This window comes from Neovison vison, chromosome 11 (genome assembly GCF_020171115.1).
Source record: "Neovison vison isolate M4711 chromosome 11, ASM_NN_V1, whole genome shotgun sequence".
Taxonomy (NCBI): Eukaryota; Metazoa; Chordata; class Mammalia; order Carnivora; family Mustelidae; genus Neogale; species Neogale vison.
In genome coordinates, this window is record NC_058101.1 from 120,153,855 (window position 1) to 120,175,231 (window position 21,377).

Consider the following 21,377-nt stretch of genomic DNA (forward strand, 5'->3'; position numbering starts at 1 on the left):
CACTGGGATCACTGGGATTGAGCCCCGCATCAGGCTCTCTGCTCAGCAGTGAGCCTGCTTCCTTCTTTCTCTCTGCCTGCCTCTCTGCCTACTTGTGATCTCTCTCTGTCAAATAAATAAATAAAATCTCTAAAAAAAAAAAAAAAAAAAAATTATATATATATATATATATATATATATATCACCAATACGCAAAGAAACCTTCTGGAAGAAGACTTAAGGAATTAAGACTTTGCAGGGAGGCAACTTATTAAAATGAAGACGTAACAATTATGAATATCTATGCAACAGAAGAACCATGTCAATATTCGTAAAGCAAAAACTTCAGAAGATTATTAGGAGAAATAAAAGCTCATTGACCGTATCAGACTCATTTTATCTCTCAGTCCACAAAATGGACAAAAGTAAGAATATAGAAATTATGTAACACAGGTCTAATGCACAAATCCACATTTAACTCTGGACCCTGAAGATAAAGAATACACGTTCTTTTTCTATGTTCACAATACATTCATAAAATTATCATATATTATGCCACAAGAGGTCCACAACTAAATATGTTTGGTTGAAAATGACTGCAAAGCAGAGGTACAGGAGAGATGAGGTGATAATGAACACAGGATCCCTGAAGTAACTCGTATAACCAAACACAGCTGTGACGCAGGCAGCGGGAAGAACTTTCAGTTCCTATAGTAGTTCCTTGTGATCACATTTTTTTGAGAAGCCACAGAATCCCTTGAGAAAGAGGTACTTACACCAGCTGCTACTTCCTAAAATACCCAAGGTAGAAGATTATCTATTTCCTATTTCTGAGAGACTAAAGGAACTCCACTTTCCACTGTGTTTTCACGGTTAATAATCTTCAATGAGAAGTTCGTTCCTGGGCTTTTTCTTAAAACCCGGAACACGTATAACTTATTAATTCAAGACCTGTTTTGGGCAGAGGGGAGGCCATCTTTCACCACACTTCCTAAAGCAGTCTTTCACACGCATAAAAGGTCGCTTTGTAAATTAACCTTCGTATTTAATAGGCGGCTAAATATCCTCCTTACCGTCTACATCTTCACTTCCTTATGACTGGACTCACTGAGCTGGGACTTCTCTAATTCTTCCGCCAATCCTTACTTGATGGCTTTCCAAACTAAGTCTACTATCACATTTCTTTTCCACATGTTTAACTTGTTTCTATTTATGCACCAATTAAGGCAAGCTCTTCGAAAACATAGTCTCTATTTTAAAAGTACAATTTGTTATGGAACTTATTTTGGCTTTATCAAAAAAACAAAATAAAACAAAACACAGGGCTGAGTTTTGATAGAATTAATCCACAAAAATCATTTTTATTTCAAGAAACTGCCTCGTGGCAGTATTTCTTAAAACCATACTTGCCCTGTTGAAAAAAATGCCACCTTTCCACTATCATTACTTATTTCCATGTATATTCTGAAAGGGCAATTACTTCTAACACACATCATGACCTGCTTTTCCTCCACTGCAGGTCAGCTTTGTCAGAGGTCCTTGAGGCTGACGTGAGATCAAGTTCCACACTCCATTATTCTCTGTCACGACATCCCATTTGTTTTTGTCATGGTGCTTTAACAGTTTGTGATTGTTTCACTGGCCAGTTTAATTTTCTGTCCTCCACCCAACCTCCCCACCCTGCCACCAGCTATGAGTGTCTCTTCACATGGAGGAGGCAGACAGATGGGTCTGAACCAGCTTAGAGCCCTGCACACACTGTGGCCAGCTCTCTGTGAGCTGCGAGGCATTCATCAACACACAATATGGATAATATTAAAAGCACTGTGAACTGGTCACAGCCATAAAGCTATTAATGCTGATACAATCTTTAAAGGGGGTAGGTACATTAATCCCCAGAAGCACTGAATTCCAGTGACATGCTATAATGTTCTGAGGCTCCAAAGCTGAAAGCACACTGGGCAGACTCATGAAAGGCAGCGATGTAGGAGACGGAGAACCAGGGCCTCACAGCTCTTTTACAGAAGAGCAGTGGGAGTGCTGAAAAGATGATTCACTTTCACTACCATCACACACACACACACACAAAGACAATTGCAGAGTATTTCATTAAGTATTTTTGTTCATAAAATAGATCTTTTCCTTAAGTGTGAAACACACCACCGAGACTGGGGGCATATGGTCACCACCTTCCCCTAGCAGGACCCAAATTTTAAAGATAATTTCCAGAAGCTCCATGCAGATAACCTATCTCTGCATGCAAGACTGCAGTAAATGGGAACAGCTAATTTTTGCCTCAATGTTTTTATTTTTTTTAAATGCATTTAAATGACAATATCTAGGTTTATTTTGCAGTTCTGAAATGAGATTTATATATATGTTTATAAAATATATATATGTAAAATTTATATATATTTACAAAATGTAGTTTAATATAAATATTTTACAAACACATATACAGCTATTTGCAGGGTTTATGAGCTGTGTGTTGGAAGATTCACTTCCTACTTTGACAAAAACATGTACTGATACTTTAAATGTTAATTTGGTTTTCTTTAAGTATTCCTGGACACAAGTTTCTTCATCAAAAAGCCCAACCAATTTTATATATACTATAAAGTATTTTCTATGAAAAAACTGCTGTTGTGTTTTTAAGCCACAAGTATTTAAAATATCATTTTAATAATCAAATGCGAAACTGATCAGATCTCAACCACCAGTTCCACAGTTCAGCTGCCTCTAAAGATAGCAAAATAGCTTGCAAAAAATTAACTGAATTAGATCAATTTGGATATGGGCTAGGGTGGACATATAGTCTGAAAACAGTTTCGTGGTTTTTTTTTTTCAAAAGTAAGGGATAAAACTATCCCAGGACTCAACAATTCAACCAAGCAAAAAAGGAAAATGTATGTCTACATAAACACTTGCATGCAAATGTTCATAGGAGCATTATTCATAAGTCCCCACCCCTAACCCATGAATACAAACACACACATGAGAGAGAGAAACAACCAGTCCATCATATTCAAGCAGCAGACTGCTATTCAGTTATTATAAGGAGAGAATTGATACATACTACGCCATAGATGAACCTCAAAAAAAATCATGGAAGTGAAAAAAGCCAGATGTAAGAAACCACAAGATTCCATGTATATGCAGTACCCACAGAAAGTCACATTTACAAACAAAAAGATTTTTGCATGGGGCAAGGAACACGGATTACCTATAAATGGACATAAGAGACCTTATTGTGGAGATAAGCTGTCCTAAAAATGATTTATGGTGGTGGCTGTTATCACTTAGTAAAAACAATAAAATTGTACACTTGAAATGGACAACTCTTATGATATGTAAAATATACTTCAAAGCTCTAAAGGGAAAGAAAAAAAAAAAACTTGGGCTAAGAAAATAATTCATAAAATGAGAAGTAACATAAGAGATAAAAAGATCTGGGTGACACTGAATGTATCCTGATTAAAGCAAGCTACTCCTCTCCCCCTTCTGCCAAAAAAAAGTCATTTACCAAGCTGCCAAAAGTAGGAGTAGGAGTAAAGTTTCTACTCCACTCTTTAAAATAATAGATAACACCAACACCTTGGAGGTACCACCAGAATATGGGTGACCTCAGGAAGAAACCAAGTTTTATTCTAGGATTATCATGAGAACTGTCATGATCTTTTCAAAGCCTATGAATTAGAAGTCCACATTATGTAAATCTAACGATTTTCACTTTATCCTTAGAAAAACATGACTTAAAATAAGAAAAATATGAAGCTGTTTGTAAGAATAAGGCAGTTCTCAACCATCGGCAAAATGATAAAAATTATCAAACTCAAATCTTTTATTAACTTCCAATCTGGTTAGGGGTTTTCTTGTCTCCTGGGCACAGTTCCTAGTTAAAAACAAACTGTTTAATCAGTATTCTGAATTTTACTAAAACCAAGTGACACAACAAGCAGACAACATTCATCTCTTTATTCTTTCCAACATTTTCAGCTCGAAATTGATTTTGGAAACAAATGTAACATACTGGGTTCCACTATATCTTTTTACAATGCTTATGTCCCTGAATGTGCCTGCCTAATTTCTTTCCTGCAGTGCAAAGTTTATATTTACGCAGCTTTTTAAAATGGAGAGTTAGCACAAGTATGGTTTAACTCTAAAAGAGAAGTGAGGGGTAAAGAGAGCTACACCAACTGCAAAATAACAGAAAACCCTAATTCTTAGAAGTGTAATTACAGATCAACGCTACTTGGGGAAAAAATGAGAGTTAGCTATGTGTTCCTGCCCGGAATTTTGTATCAATAAATATCCCTTTTAACAAATTTTTTAAAGTATTTAAAATTCAACATATTAACTCAAGAGGTTCTGTTTTCCTTTAAAAACACACACACACAAAATCATAATATCATGGACTTGAGACAGCTAATACTATCAACTTACTAGATAGGCCATCTTACTTAGAAATGTCTATGTTAAAATATTAATTTATCAATCAGAAGAAAAAATCGGTAATTTCTGCAAAACCAGGAAATGGGTTTCATTCCTTTACACAAAACAAAGGGAACTGGTTAGTTTTATACCACTTTCCAAAAATTTACATCCATAGTAAATCAGGTACACCTGCATTTTTAAGGCAACAAGAATAAGGGGCGCAATTTAACAAGTCATCCAGATGCACCTTATCCAGGATGAATGTCAGGTGAGAGACCAGGCTCTATCATAACCACATATACTACATGCACCAAATCAAAATTTAATTACACTGCAGAACACCGTTTGTGAATTATGCTACATATTTTATCAACTGCTCCCCTTTTGACAGGGCCGTTTCCTGAAGAAAAGTTCCAAGAACTGAAAAGTTTCAACACCTACATACCAGAAAGTATTTCCTGAATTTTGCTCCATGAACTAACATCTGCTATAATTTGAACACTTACTTCCCAGTAGGAATCCCATTTAAAATTTTTGTTGAACGTTATTTGTTCAACAACAGTAGATGCAGACAATGTTTTGTTAAAACAACAACAACAAAAACCAAAAAACAAAAAAATGCCACCACCACCACTACCACCTTTCAGTTTCATACAGTTTGGATAGAACTGACCAATTCACAGCTGTAACTTTTCCCCTGGGAACAAAAACATCTGCCACCTGATAAACTGGAGTATGTATGGTAGAGTATGCATTCGTAGTTTTGGGAGGCAGCCCAGAATGAGCAGGAAAGGGCAAATTAAATATCCAGGCCCTTGGGAAGAAACAATTCTTAGGAAAGTGCTGCATAATCAAACTTGGGCATTACTTCTTTTATTTTTTAAATTTTAAGTGCATCTGGACACTTCAGCAGTTAGTTTAATTTACAGAAATACAGTCTACTTTTCCTATCAACCTCTTGTCTATTTCAACGGGGGAAGGAGGCCACGTGTATATCAGGATATATTAAGTCAAAATGTAACTGCACTGCGTATCTCTCACACACATATCTCTCACATACAGACTCCATTTCACAAAGGGTAGTAGGGTGGGCCTCTGGCCTCAGAGAAGGTCTCCACCCAAGCTCCACCCAGACCTATCCAATCAGTATGGCGGAGAGGGGGGTTGAATCAACACATTGGCAAGCACTCCTGGTGATTCTAGTGTCTAGTCAAGTTTGAGAACCTTGAACTTAATAGGACTACACTGCATCTAAAATTTTCTTTTCTCTAATTGCCAGTCCAGCAGTAAGCAACACCAAAAAGAAAGGCAAGATCATGTGGGGTAAAATACAGTGACGCAAGAGTTACATCCTTAACTCTCTTCTAGCCTACCCAAAGGATCGTATCATGTCAGCCCACAAATTTCCAAGTATTTATTATCATATGAGCCATTATGAAGGAACAACAATAGTTTTAGAGTGTGGTCAAACTGTGGATGCCCTTTGAAGGGTGCCCTTATAACACTTAATACTTAGTAATGGCCATTTAGGTGTCAACTGACAATATATATTTCCTCCTTCAGTTAACTTCCGTTCTTTTTGACAAGATGTCACTACTGGGATTCCTCTTACTATATTAACTTTATGTCAAATTCCTGCTTGAGTAATAGCCTTAAGAATCTGGTCTTTCAATCAGGTTAAATTAAAAACAAAGCCAATAAACCATAACAAGGAAACACGTTCACCAGAGAACAAGACTTGCAGGATATTAAGTCCACTGGCTTTGTGGCTGTTGGGTTAAGCTTTAACTCACTGGGGATAGCTTGGAAAAGGGAAAAGTCTGCACAGAGGAAAGATTCTCAACACTGATCATTGCCAAAACACAAAAAGTCCACACTTGAGATTGTTTTGAAGTTAATTTTTACTTCAGGGTCTCCAGGGCATTAACACCAAGAGATCTTATTTTTCCCCTTGAGGCCTAAAGCTAAGCACCACCTGATACATTTGTATTTGAGAAAGGTATTACTGTGCATTCTTCTTTATCATTCGAGCAAATGAATACATGTATACTCATAATAAAATTAACAACAACCTGAAGCAGAACTAAAATACTACAACTTTATCTCTCCCAATTGTTTTCACTTATGTAAAAAAGGTAATCATTTAAGCTGCTGTAAAGTTCTGTACACACCCTATGCCAACAAAAAGTAACTGAACCACAACAGAGATTATGATATTCAAGCTTGTTATGCTTGTACTTCTGAGCCAAGAAACTTTGTCCTAAAGATGCAGACTGAATTTCCAACTAGTACGGAGGGGAAAATCAGAATACACTACTCGTTGTAGTTCTCATTACAAGTCATGTACAGGGCTTTCTCTTTTAAAAGACAGATTCTAGAATTAAGTTTATTTGCCAATCTTGGAAAACAAACGAAATACAGAAATTCCCTAATAGAAAACTGAGTTTATATATTTAGAAGCAATCAAATTGTATGTTATACCTCAAAGCAGTAATGAAGATAATTGGCTTTGTAATTCCTCCACTCTACAGCTACTGGGTAATACATAGATTTGGATGTTTAAACCAACTGACAGTACCAAAATGAGATTTCCCTCTTGTACATGATTAAGACAACATTTTTCATTACTGAGAATACATGAAATTTAAATTGCTTAAATGCAGCATTCACTAGATTCCATTTTCAGAAGCATATAAGAGCAGCTATTGAATACCTTTTCACAGAATCCCCTAAATCTCTTGAAAGATCACGTGCATTAATGTTGCCAAAGAACATCCCCATAAACCAGCTGACTGAAAAAAATGACTCAATTCTCTTTCTTTATCTTGGAAGAAGCTGTCGCCTGTGAGTCAGGAAGCTCAGCTGGCTTCTCAGGATGAACTAGAAGGAAATCACTTAAGAGACCTGTCTGTTTCTCTTCTGTCAAGGACACTGTTTACAATGGCGTCATAAGGGAAAAAATGAAGACATTCACTGGGTCAAAATACTGCATAAATTATTTCCCTCTTGAAATCACTTCCTTGAACCGCACTTTCCAAAATGCCGGAGCATTCTTCTTTGATATTTGCTCATACTCCATCAGAGCTTCTTTGCTTTCATGAATTTTCTTCCAGGGTAATCAGCAGTTCACAAATGAGGAGGGCAGAGGACAGAGCAAAACTGGTTCTACACCAGTTTAAGAGCAATGCTTTTTGCAATGGAAAAATTTCCCTCACCAGTCAGAGATCCACCAAAAACCGGCTTCATAATAATCTTGGGAACAATCTGATTCTGCTGTATTATTATTATTTTTCAAACTTCATTAACTTCAGTCAAATTCAAACAAAAACACTGTGGGAGAACTGACTAAACCTAATTTCCTTTTGCAATTTGTCTGAAAGTGCTTTCTTGCAAGATGTGCTCAGCCACCAGATGCTACTGTCCTACAGAATTTCAACTCGCCCCTCCCCTCCCTCTTGGGGGCAGGGAGCACAGGGCTTCCACAGGAGCACAAGGTGCGTTTTAAAACAGGCTGTAGGTGAAGGTTTGTATATATTCCTTTCTAGAACTCAAAGATTGCTTCAAAGAGGTGGTTAGCAGAGATGAGGAACCAGACAAAGCCCTTCTTTCTGTTTTATCCATCAACACACTCCTCAATCTAAAGCAAGCTAATCCTCACAGAAAAGTATAAATCTTCAAACTACTAAGATTCCATAGGCTTGCCATTCTCAAAAGAGGGCATGCCAGGCTGTATACTCTATAAAACATTCCGGGCCTGAGATCAGAATTTGGACACTAAGGCCATGATGATCTATTTCACATTAAAGAAAGCAAGTCTGTTACAATTCCCAACAGAAAGTAGTCAATGTATCTGTTGTATTTACAGATTCCAACCTGAGAGCTGAGGCATAGCATACGTCTTGCTTTAACTGATACTGCATTTCTAAGTGCCTGCCTTTCTCTGCAACTCCAATATTCAAACCAAATACTAAATGTTTTCAAAATATTGACCCAAAATCTAATTTTTTTAAATGTAGGGAAGTGACCTCTCATTCAAGAGATGTCTCCCCACTTCTGGGAGAAAATAATGAACCACAAAGCAAAACAAAATAATCAACTTCCTACTCTGGGGCGCTTCCCCCCCCTTTATTTTTAGGTTTAAAATGAGGGAGGGGACTGGTCAACTTCAATTTATAAAGGTTCACCTAAGAAATACTTAGGTAGTCCCTTCCTCACTCAAAATACTTCTAGTTTATGCTCGAGATAGTAAAAATGTGAGACAACATCTTAAGAAGCTGACAACAGAAGACAAATACACTGCCTAGACTATTCACATGAAAAATTAGTGATATACCAACCATAAGTATCAAATGAAGAATATTACTTTACAGCAATGCCAAACCATGACAGTAAAATGCCATGGCCATCTCATGTATTCACTGTCAGGGCCAGAAAATTCATTTTCATGCAAGTTCTAACCTACCTGTTCTACTAAGGAAAAAAAAAAAAAAATCAAACTATTTTAAATAGTGCACCATAAAATGACTGTGTTTAGAACAAACTGAGCTATGAATCTTAAGGGCCAATGAGTCCAACAATCCAAACTAATTGTTCCAAGAGCAAACAGATACTATGGGTAGCACTTGGGCATGATTTTACAACCCTAGATTATAAATCAAAGGTGATGGTTTTGTTTCTCTTAGCACTGCTCTCAACAATTCCACCCAGCTTGAGGTTTCCTTGAAATCCAAAAGTATGTGTCACCTTCTCTTCAGAGAATCTAAAAGAGAATCTTTAGAGACTCTCAAAGATTACCTACTGTCCCACAAAACACAATGTCTAGAGGTGCCTGGGTGGCTCAGTCAGTAAAGCATCAGCCTTCAGCTCAAGTCATGATCCCAAAGTCATAGGACTAGGCCTATCCCTGCTCAGTGGAGCGCCTGCTTTTTCCTCTGCCCCCACCCCCATCCCCACCTCACAAATAAATCTTAAAAAAGACAGACAGACAAACACAACGTCTAGATGAGCATGGACCACATTCCAGATCTAACTGTAGAAAATGAATACTTACAACTTGTGAGATATACTCCCATTATGCAGGCTAAGAAAACAACAGCCATCATGGCCTCAGTGGCTTTGCTCCTAGTTCAAGGGCCTGTCTGAAGGCCAGGTATTAGAGCAGAATATACACAACCCTCCTAATCCAATTACTAACGAGATCAACTACCATACTGATAATTCAGATTTTTCCCTTTTGTAGCAAAGCACTTTCAGCAGAAAATGCTTTTTGTACACTTATATTGAGGCTCTGAAGCTTCCTTTTCACAGCTCACCTCAGGATTAAAGGGGAAGGTCTGGAAGTAAGGAAATGCTACAGAGCAGCTCCAGTCAGGCACTGTTCTACCTTTGTGTCCGCAGGCGAGAAAAGGGCTGGCTGGGCCTCAGTTTCTTTAACTATAAATGTGAAAAAATAAAAGGACTTACCTATTTAAGTGACTAAGAAAGATCAAAGACATAATCCAATTAAAGCAGCTGTGCCTGGCACACTACAGTGTCCAATTAGCTATTACCTCATTTTACTCTTAAAGAGCTGAGGCATTGAAATCACTTGCACCTGAGTTCCGATCCCAGTTCTCTTGTTACTGAGTTCCGTTGGATGGTATTTACTTAATTTCTTAGACCAGGGTATTTTAATCGAAGGCTTTATTCCACAGACCCCCTTAGCAGTTAAATTTCATTAGAGGTTAGCAAAACAAAGATGCAACTCTTGCTTCTCACCTAAGTTTTCCCACTACTTGGTCCCAAGAACCCCTTTCTTAGAATAACTGAGAACGTGGGGGCAGGGGATAAACCACAGTACCGAGAGGATTAAACATCCAAAGCAGATACCACACTATACAGAGTAGCTGCTTCTCTTCCTGGAAAGTTCTCTTAGGAAAAAAATCTCGAATTTTATGTGGCCCAAACTTCAGTGTTCAAGCATCTATTTCTTTCACTGGTACACCTGGGTTTTCAGACCTGAAACATATTTTGCCCTCTAAGACATCCCCAAATCGCTGTACTACATCAAATATCAACTGGAAGACCTCTATTACTTTAAATTGGTGACACCAAACTGCTTTCTAGTAAAACTAAAAGTTAAAAAAGGACTTAAATGTAACTCCTAAGTTTCCCTTAGCACCAGCTGCTGTCACAACTAAAATGAGTTCACACACAACAGTCTGACTCGTGTAATGATCACTAATGCCTTGTCATCACTCCTTAACACTCATCACAAAAAAAGGAACCAACCATGGAAAGTCAGAGCCCGGGGTTCTTAAGAAGAGCGTTCCTCTGACAGCAACTGTAGTTCATTATGCTCTCCCCTCACCAGCCCCCCAGTACATTCCCGGTCTTTGCCTACTCAGCAGATTCTCGCAAGCTGTGCCGTTTGATGTGGAATACATTTTAGCAATAAAATTTTCGATCACTCACCAGCCAAATTCTCAACCACCTTCTCCAAGGCGAGGTGTTTTTACATTAAGTGCTTCCAAAATTCCGACCAAAATACTAACCGTCCTCCCCCTCCCTCCCCGCCACTCTCAAATCAAGAGACCTAAAGGGAGGTGCACAAAGAAACTAAATGAAAATTTGGGCAAAGGTAAACAAGTGAAAACAACTTAATTCCTCCGAAAATAACAATTATTTTGAAAGACGAAGAAATTTAACTTCTTTCTTTAACTCAAGCCCTCTCCTCTACTCTGCAGGAATTGTCCAGTATGCTCTCCCAACTGTTTGTCCCCCCACCCCGAGCTTTTTTTTTTTTTTTTTTTTTTATCTGACGTTAAGTAATGAACCACAACATCGGGAATGATGAGAAAGCAATGACAAAGCTGCTTCCTGCCGGTCTTCTTCACAGCACCCCAACCCTCCCTCCCCCACTCCTGCCCGCAACCTTCAATTCCCCTAGCCACCAACACATTTAAAAAGTTTCTCTCGGCGCCCGGCTTACCTTGACTGGGCTGCCATCATTCAGTTTACAGAGCTCAAGGACTTCTGTCCATCGGAGCCTTCCACCCGCGGCCCTCCTGCCAGCGCCGCGCTCACCATTTGCTGGGGCCGAGCGGGGACGCTCTCCCCAGCGCGACTCCCCGGCGTTACGGGACTACCTGCTCCCGAGCCCGGGCGTCCTCAGCGTAGCCTCGGGCTCCGGCCGTATTGGCTCGCACTAAGCCTGATGGACATCCGGGCACTGGGGCCTCTGCAGGCGAACTACACTTTGGACCAGCTCGGGGAACGTCGCGACCGAGTGCAGAGCCAGTGAGATCCCTCGGGGCGATTTCGCAGAAGGGAAACCCGAGAAGCCCACGGCCACAGCCCACCAGCGCGCAGCTCCCAGCCAGCGGCACCAGAGCTCGGGCCGGCGTCGGAAGAGAAGCGAGATGGTCCGTCGGCTCCCTGAAAGTTGCCCGAGTTCGCCCGAATACCCCCTGCCAAGAAAGTTCTGGTGGTACGGTCCGCCTCCTTAAATGGGCACGGCGCTCCGCCGGCCCGAGCCGGAGGCTGCGCCGGGCGGGGGCAGCGAGCCCGGACGCCGACGCACCCCGCGCGCCCGCTCGCTCGCGGTCGAGCCCCGCCTGCAGGCTCCTGGCTAGTGCTCTCTTGCCAGGTTTTAACAATGTACAAACACACCGCGGGAACACACAGTACCCGGCCGCTCAGAACTCCAGCTCCGATCTGAGGATTTGTTGAATATTGGGCCCCAAGAGGCTGCAGTGAGCGAGACACACAACCACAGCAGCAGTAAACCACGTTCGCTCCTTTTGATCATTCCAATGCGTGCAGTCAGGAAATGCGCGACTAACGCACCCTTGTTTTACTTTGCTCGCTTTCGGTTTTGATTTCATTACATTGAGAAAACATTTACAAGACGCCCTTCCCTTTCTTGGGACAACATACAGATTACAAAGTAAACAGTAACTCATTTGGGGGTTGGCATTTTAAAAACAACCATCGAGGATGCAAACCATCAATGTAGTGAACACTCTTCAAGAAGTACAAACCCAAACGGGTCCTACTAAGAGGACCAGGGAAGGCATTTGAGTAGTGCCTGAAGGTAAGCAGGGCAAACCTTAGGTGGGCAGAGACGGAGCGCAGCTGGGCTACCCTATCTCGCGGGCTCCAGCAGCACACTGTAGGAACTGGAAACTTAAATGAATGCCTGCCCCGGAGACTCCTCAGTTCCCCCTGGAGCCGCTCCAGTGTTGCCCACCTCACAAAGAGGTACTCCGGACTGTATTACTAACAAGCCATCGAATACCGGCAGGTTGACCTCTGGCGAGAAAACATACAATGCTGGGAGGAAGGCCCAGTGCATCTTTATGTGTGGTTCTGGAAGTGTGATCAGTGGACTCCGGGGAGTCCCCAAGAACCTCTCAGAGGTCAGAACTATTTTTAGAGTAACACAAAGACATGGCCTGTCTTTTTCACTGTGCTGACATTTGCAGTAATGGTGCAAAAGCAATCGCACCATTAGCACCAACCAAGGCAGTGGCTGCAAACGGCACTAATATCAGGGCATTCTTCACCACCACACACTAGCAGTTAAAACAAGGAGCCTTTCCGAATGTCCTTAATAAAGCAAGCAGCAGGAATGACGACTTTCGTTAAATCTCAACAAGGCCTCAAGTAGAGGTCTTTTTGATGTTCTCTGCGAGAAAATGAGAAGTACACACAAACAGCTCTGCTCCTGCAGAGTGAAGGAAAGGAAAGCACTTGTGTAATTGAGTTGCGAGCTAAACCAGCTGTTTTGTCAGGGACTACCATTTTTAAGCGCAAGAACAACTGATGAACTGTGCTTTTTCCGACTTGGGTTTTCAGCAGTCATTTTCTCAAAAATGAACAAAGTGAGTCTGTTTCCTCAAGGAAAACAACTGACAGTATTTATTGCCAGTGATAAAATTGGAGCTTTCAAGCATTTCGGAAAACTTTACATCTGCCACTGGGAGCTTGATAGTGTCTCAATAATCAAAAGACTTTTCCAATGAGATCGGAGGAGGACATAGTCCTGACTTCATCTTGCCTTCAAATCTGTTCTTGTTTTTTCCCCCTCCAGCTTTACCTGTTAACTCACGCCAAGGGACCCAGTGGGCAAAACATCCAGTGATGGAAACCGAAACTACCCCCTCTAACAATAAGGGCTGCCCTCACACCAGCAAGATGCTGCGTTACTGACCCCAAGACAATAATCAACCTGACCTTTTGCTGCTTTGCTGCAGAGTACCCACCAATCTTTGTTGTGATTTCCCTATATCAACTCAGACATATTCTCAGCACCTTAGAGACAGTTCTTAGGCCATCAGCCCATGGTATTCCTGGTACTGGCTTCACTGAAATAAATTCCTTTCTTGTTTCACCACCCCTGGTCTCTCAGCCTTTCGATTTTGTTAGCGGTGAATGGCAGAACCTAGTTTGTTTGTCGCCGCCTCCCACCCCCCTGGCCAGATGTTCCTGCACCCTTGGGCTCCAGTAACAAATTTTCTGCTGAGTCAGGCCAGGAGCTGTGCTTCCATTTTGTCCAGCCCTCTTAGGATTCCTGGATCTCCCAGCAGCTGGCTGCAGGGCACCAGAGCTCGCCTGTTCATTTCCCAAATCAGGGACTACAACAGGTTGGAGACAACCACTAGTGATTAGTTGACCTCAGGCAGCTGGAGAGTGAAGAGAATAGTCCCTTAGAGCTGCCAAAACTTGTTTTGGGGGACACTCCTTTTTCCTTGGCCCAAATAGGCACAAACTGCCTTTGCCACATTTGGTGAAGCAGAGAAATGAACTGAGGAGTAAGTGGGCCTAAAAGACCTGGTTCCTAGTAAATGCACGCTGGGCCCCGTCCTTCTCTAGTTCCCTGCTGTCCGAGCTCCTTGAAACCATTTTGGGCTTGTGTGGTTCATTCATATGATTTGCAACAAGGAATTTATAGAATTTGTCATTAGAGGTACCGTTAGAAGGAGAGAAGGGAGAGAAGGGACGAGTGGCAAGTAGAGAAGTCAGGATATGTGTTTGCAAGCTCTCTTGAAGTGTGTGTAAGAACAGGAAGTACTATTTCCATATCCCCTCACCGCCCCCTAAGGAGAATATTGGCTGACTAGTCTATTTTTAGCTATGACCCTATGACTAAAAAGAAGATAGTATTTTACTGTAACACCGCCTGGCCTATGTATGTTAAGGTCAGAGGAAAGATGCTCCTGAATGACTCTCTTAGAGTTCTTCCTCCCATTCAGTTACTACCAAACAGGGCATTTTGATTTGGCTCTAGCTTGTGGAGAAGCTGTTTGGTTCAGTTAGTGAAGCTCCAACTTTTGAGGAAGAATGAATGCTAACAGAGGTACTCTTAGCTTCATTTAGGGTTTCTACTGTGTTCTTTCTGCACTTTTGCCTAGGAAGATGGGAGATACTTCTTTTTCCAAAGAAAGTCCATTAGGACATACTTTGAATAAATGCGGCAGACGGCTAAAAAGCAATCAGAGAAAAAGCCTGTTTTGCAGGAGGGAAGACAGGAGATGGAGATAAAGGAATGTTAGTCCAAACTTTGAGTCTACCTCCACCCTTGCTGGGGGCACCCCTGCCACCTCTGCCACCACCTCCTCAACCCTCCTGTTTCCGTACCACCACTGGTTTGGCTGGCACAGCTGGCTCCTTCACTATCCTTGGTGCTTCTGGTGCCATGGGCTCCTGTTCCCCCTACCTTCACCATCAAGGAGCAAAAAGCACCCCAAACGATTGGGCCCCTCTATATGAGGTACAAACTAAAGTACCTCCCAAATCAGCATGAAGGAGTCCAGGATCTCCCCTAGACTCAACGCACCTACTTCAGATTTCCCCCCAGGAGCCCCAGGTAAAACTGACAGTGTGGAAAAAACTGATGGACTTTTTAGAGGACACAGGTGCAGAATACCTGGTATTAAAGCAAATTCAAAGTTGTTAATTAAAAAAGACATGTCTTTGGAGTTATCAGAATTAAATACAAAACTCATTCTACCAAGGTTTACTAAAGGTCAAGTAAGTTCATGTTATCTCTATTGCAACTGGTCAGCAAAAAGATGACCCAAAGTGATGGCTAATTTAGTCTCTCTCATGAAGTTTTCCTGGGTAATTGTTAAAAGCAAGTTAATTTTTAAAAAGGTTTATAGGTAAAAAAAAAAAAAAAAATTTTTTTTTTTTAAAGATTTATTTGAGAAAGAGAGCAGGAGCACACTCAAGGTGGGGCGGGGGCGGGAAAGGGGGTTGCAGAGGGAAACCAAGAGAATCCCAAGCAGACTCCCCACGGAGCCCAGAGGCAGACAGGGGCTTTAGATCATGACCTGGGCAGAAATCAACAGTCAGACACTGAAATCAACTGAGCCACCAGGCACCCTGAAGAGTAAAGTTTTAAACAGCTTTCAAAATCTTTGGTAAACTAATACTTTGAAATTTTACTATTTAAATAACAAATTGGTTTGAATTCACTGTATATGTAAGTCTTTTCCAAGTAAGATAAAATACTGAAACATTACTTACTAAACACAGGTTTATCTGCTTTTGGCCTCTTATTACAAAGAAACTCAAGATAGTTGGGTCTACTAGTAAAATATTTTATGCTTCATTGAAAGTTATACTATGAAAAAACATATTCCTAAAAATTATGAAATATATTTATAAATTTGTCAACCTAAGAATTCTGGTTGTAACAGTTCACAGTCGGTTATTAAAGTTTTCACTGGATGTAATTAAGACTGCTAGATGTGATAAGGAGAGCAACTCTATGTAGAGAAAGTAAGATGTGCTTCTGATAAGAAAGGTTAGGAGAATGGGAGTACAATTTTGTTGCGGAAAAAGAAAGTAGTTTTGTCCCAAAACGAGACTGGTTGGAGAGAGAAAACTTAGGATAAAATCTGAATGTAAAAAACAAACCCTTGTGGAAGGTTTATGAAGGGGAATCTTTGGAAAACAGTTTTGTGCATGTTCCGGAGTGACCAGGATTAGAATGAATGAATTTTAAAAGGCCACTGGTATAAGACTGGAATTTTTTTTTTTCTTTCTGTAAAAATGACAAAGTTTTCTTAGATTCTTGGTCTACTCTTGATAAGAGATTGTAAACAAAGTTTTGTTTTTTTTTAATCTGCCCAAAAAACCAGTTTCCGTGTTTTGTCTTTATCAGGTCTTTGATTAAGAAGATTAAAATTTTTCATTATTAAAGAGGCTAAGGTTTTGCTAACGACTATGTAACCTATAGAATCTCTTATTGCCACTTGGGTTAAATAAATAATTATATGTTATATTTTATATTGATTTGTAATTCTATCTAGGCATGTTTCTTTAAAACCTGAGGTTTAAAAAAAATGATTAATTAAAAAAATAATAAGACCTGAGGTTTTCAACAATACCTTCCTAAAATTCAAATTCTAAATGAAGTCTTTTTGACTAATCAGGCTTGTTTATTTAGTATGTTAAATTACACGGGAAGCACTGTCAAATAATGATAAACCTTCTTAGATTATACTTCATGGGCAAATGCTGTAACTGTCCTAGAATTTTTTTATTTTATTTATTTGAGTGAGAGAGTGAGAGAAAGAGAGAGTATGAGGAGGGGGAGGGTCAGAGGGAGAAGGAGAAGCAGGCTCCCCTCTGAGCAGGGAGCCCAATGCAGGACTCAATCCCAGGACCCTGAGATCATGACCTGAGCAGAAAGCAGATGCTAAACTGACTGAGCCACCCAGGCACCCCTCTGCACTAGAAATTATATGAAAATTCTTAAAATTTTAATACATCCTGGTATGAGGCTATCACTTGACATTCTACTTATTGAAATGCCATATGTCACAGAAAGAACTGGATCTTCTTATCAACTGCATAATGATGAACTCATCGGATATTTAACTAGCCCATCTCTGAATCTTTTGTCATTTACAATTATTGTTCTGATGCTCTTGCAAAACATGTTTCATCAAGGAAACTCATGAAAAGGACTTTTGACAAATACGGGTTTCTGATATCCTTAAATCACAAAACTAAACTGGATAAGAATTTCCAAAACTAATGGAAAAGTTGCAAACAGAACAAAATTTAGTAACAAGGAAGTAAATGAATTGAGGAAGATGATTATAGTTTTTATGACTATCCTTTGAAACACTATTTGTTCTCTCATGTTTGCTCTTCCAGATTTAAGGACATTTTTTTCTCTTAAAATATCTATGACTCGGGGCACCTGGGTGGCTCAGTGGGTTAAAGCCTCTGCCTTCGGCTCAGGTCATGATCCCAGGGTCCTGGGATCGAGCCCCGCATCGGGCTCTCTGCTCGGCAGGGAGCCTGCTTTCCCCTCTCTCTCTGCCTGCCTCTCTGCTACTTGTAATCTCTGTCCGTCAAATAAATAAATAAAATCTTTAAAAAAAAAAAAAATCTATGACTCACAGAAATATGATAAAATAGTCCTTTATGAACGAATGGAAACATTAATCTTTTCTCCCAATCTGAACCCTCTAGAATTCAGGAACTCTAAGTATTCTCTTTCATGACAATTATAACTGGTGACATACATTTAATAAGAATCTGTTCTCCTTATAACGGAACACCCACTGGAAACACTGGTTAGATTACCAAGGCTTTGTGGGAATGTCATATTTGACAGAGACATACATAGACTCAGATATGACCACATACTTTTAAGGAATTGAAATTGACTTTATGCAGCCAACACTCGCCCTTGAAGATGTACCCGGATACTTTGCTTACAGAGTTCCCAGCAGCCTTACCAAGTGAGTCAAGAATGTCACTTCCTGGCAGATGCAGGAGGTAGGATACTTGGGGGACCTCAAGATGAGAGAAATTCACCCAAATCTACAGGTATTGCAGTAGGATCTGATGGCAAGTATTTGACTTGACTTCTCACTTTGAGAGGCTATTAAAAGTTCAATCTGAAATTCCTTATAAAAAATTCCAGCAAGGGGCATCTGGGTGGCTCAATCAGTTAAGCATCTGCCTTCAGCACAAGTCATGATCACAGGGTCCTGAGATGGAACCCCACATCAGGCTCCCTGCCCAGGGGGGAGCCTGCTTCTACCTCTTCCTCTGCTGCTCTCCCTGCTTCTGCTCTCTGTCAGATTTAAAAAAAAAAAAAAAAAAAGTTCCAGCAAAGCAGATGTAAAAGAACTTACATGGCCAATTATTACTCTCGCTGTAATTTTATAAATAATTAGGCCAAGTTTGTTAAAAACTGGACTTGTTTTACAAACTGGTCTTACTATGGCTATCTTTGTTGGAAATGAGGGTGATTTTAGAGAGAAAAATGATGTCTCAATAACACACTTTTGTGGATGTTTGATTCTAGTTTTGATTGTCTTTAAAGGTTTGTTGTTCACCTAACCTACACACAGCTTGAGGCAAACTTCAGAGAAATTGCCACAATAACTCACATATAGACAATCTTCGTGTCTGTCACTCCGTGAGGATAATAAAAGGACCCATGGGCATATAACTGAGCAGTTGGACCAAGGAGAGGCACTTGCTCGTTAGGAGTTCTTAACACTCCCTTCTCAGTCCACATTAAGTCTGAGGTGGCCCACTGGACTAACTTTCTCAAATTATTCACCAAGGTCACACAGGATCTCCCTGAGGAAACACAAGTTGGAGGTGAATATTTCTCTGGGTATACTTTGCTCCCCTGGTGGGAAAGTGCAGCTCATCACCATGTGTTACCCTTAGGAAAAGAACAGATAAATTCCACCCCCACCCACACCCCACCCCACCTCACATGTGGGAAATGAAGAACACGGCAGAACTGAGTAGCTAACTGCTGACTGAGTCCAATGGAGTAAAGCTGCTCCCCTATGCAATGAAAAGCTAGACAGTATTCAGGGATCATCTCAGCCAATTCCTGACAACTGTGTAACTCAACTATCACCTTGATGGATTGATTCTATGCGGCCGGGAGGGCAAAAATCGCTCCTTAAAAACCACAGAGTGTACCCCACTCTATGGGGTTAGCTATGGACTTGTGGAAATAATGGATGGCTTTCCCTTCCTTGTGATTGGATTAGTTGACATACTTGGGGATGAGCTATCCTCCCACTGATTAAATTCAAGTTAAATTCCAGCAATTTCTCATAACTGGGGTATTGTTAAAGCTCAACTTCAAGCAAAGAGGGCTTTTTTTTTTTTAATTTTATTTATTTATGTGACAGTCAGAGAGAGGGGCAAGCAGGCTCCCCACTGAGCAGAGAGCCCGATGCGGTGCTCGATCCCAGGACCCTGAGATCATGACCCAAGCTGAAGGCAGAAGCTTAACCCACTGAGTCACCGAGGTGCCCCCAAAGAGCGCTTCTTGACGGTTTTATCCCTTAGCTATATTTGTCCCAGAAGCTGCCTCTATCAATGTGGGGGGCTTTAGCCAAGCATCCAACAGCCACCTTTGTGCAAACCCAGCATGCAGTCACTCTCCTAAATGACGAAACCCCAGCAATTCAAAAGGAAGCCCTTCAAAACTGGACGGTCCTTGACATTTTGACTGCAGCCCAAGGAGGAACCTGTGTTCTCATTAAAACAGAATGTTAGGTCTCTATTCCACATTACTCAAAAAAATGTAACTGAAGCCGTGAAAGATTTAAACAAACACATAACTGCTACAGATGCCTTACTTCTAGATCCTTTCAGCAGCTGACTAAATTCGAGCCCTTTTGAATGGAAATATGCCCTGTTAAGCATTACTGTATTTCTTGTTCATCTCTCTGGTTGTTGTTTGACTCTGTATTTGTCACACAGGAGCCCATGCTTGTACCGGCTCAGAGATGCCCTTGCCATCCTCCTCAGCAGGGACACAAGAAACCAAATTCTCCTAACCTGTCAAAATCTTCCATTCCAGGGCACCTGGGTGGCTCAGTGGGTTAAGCCGCTGCCTTCAGCTCAGGTCATGATCTCAGGGTCCTGGGATCGAGTCCCGCATCAGGCTCTCTGCTCAGTGGGGAGCCTGCTTCCTCCTCTCTCTCTGCCTGCCTCTCTGCCTACTTGTAATCTCTCTCTGTCAAATAAATAAATAAAATCTTTAAAAAAAAAAAAAATCTTCCATTCCAAAATTCCTACATTAACCGTGGTCCACAGGAAGTAGTTACAGCAGAAGTGACCGTGACGGTCACTTCTTCCCTTAAAATGGAATGATGAGGTGACAGTAAGGATTTGAAGAACGACCCAGTCTTTGCCATGATTTACTCCATTTTTGCCTTCAACCTTTTCTGTTTAATAGCTTTGTTTTTCCCTCCAGCTTATCTGTTAACTCAGGCAAAAACCCAGCAGGCAAAACATCCCGTGATGGGAACCAAACTACCCCCTCAAGCAATAAAACTACTCCACTGATGCCAGCAAGACCCCACATGATCTACCCCAAGACAACAGTCAACCTGACCTTTGCTGCTGCTGCTGCTGCTGCGAGTACCTACTGATCTTTGCTTCGCGTCTTCCCCATATAAACTTAGAAGTATTCTCAGCACCTTGGAGACATTTTTAAGACATTAGTCTCTGTCTTCCCAGTGTTGACCTCACTGAAATTCCTTTCTTGTTTAACCACCATTAGTCTCTGGGCCTTTAGATATTTTTAGCGGCAAGTGGCAGAACCTGGTCTGTTTGCCCCCCTGTCGTTCTTGCACCCTTGAGCTCCCATAACAAGATAAGGGAAATAAATGTGATTTTAGAAGATCTGGGACGCCTGGGTGGCTCAGTTGGTTGGGCAGCTGCCTTCGGCTCAGGTCATGATCCCGGCGTCCTGGGATCGAGTCCCACATTGGGCTCCTTGTTCGGCAGGGAGCCTGCTTCTCCCTCTGCCTCTGCCTGGCTCTCTGTCTGCCTGTGCTCGCTCTCTCTCCCTCTCTCTCTCTGACAAATAAATAAATAAAATCTTTTAAAAAAAAAAAAAAGAAGATCTGCCTAACTTCGTGACCAGCATCTTCTAATTGATACAAAGTCATGCATGGGTAGAACAGTCACTG

At 41.0% G+C, this 21,377-nt stretch overlaps 1 protein-coding gene across 3 annotated transcripts in view; it reads right to left on the reverse strand.

Moving 5' to 3' along the window:
* AFF1 (AF4/FMR2 family member 1) overlaps positions 1 to 21,377 on the reverse strand; it is a 201,114-nt gene that overhangs the window by 112,849 nt on the left and 66,888 nt on the right. The window contains exon 1 of one of the 3 annotated variants that reach the window (XM_044224573.1): positions 11,384 to 11,860. The exons of the other annotated variants lie outside the window; for them this stretch is intronic. Coding sequence (XP_044080508.1) covers positions 11,384 to 11,403 — 20 coding nt within the window. The 5' untranslated portion in view covers positions 11,404 to 11,860. Of the gene's footprint in view, positions 1 to 11,383; positions 11,861 to 21,377 lie in introns of those variants that run through there. 3 annotated transcript variants of the gene reach the window in all.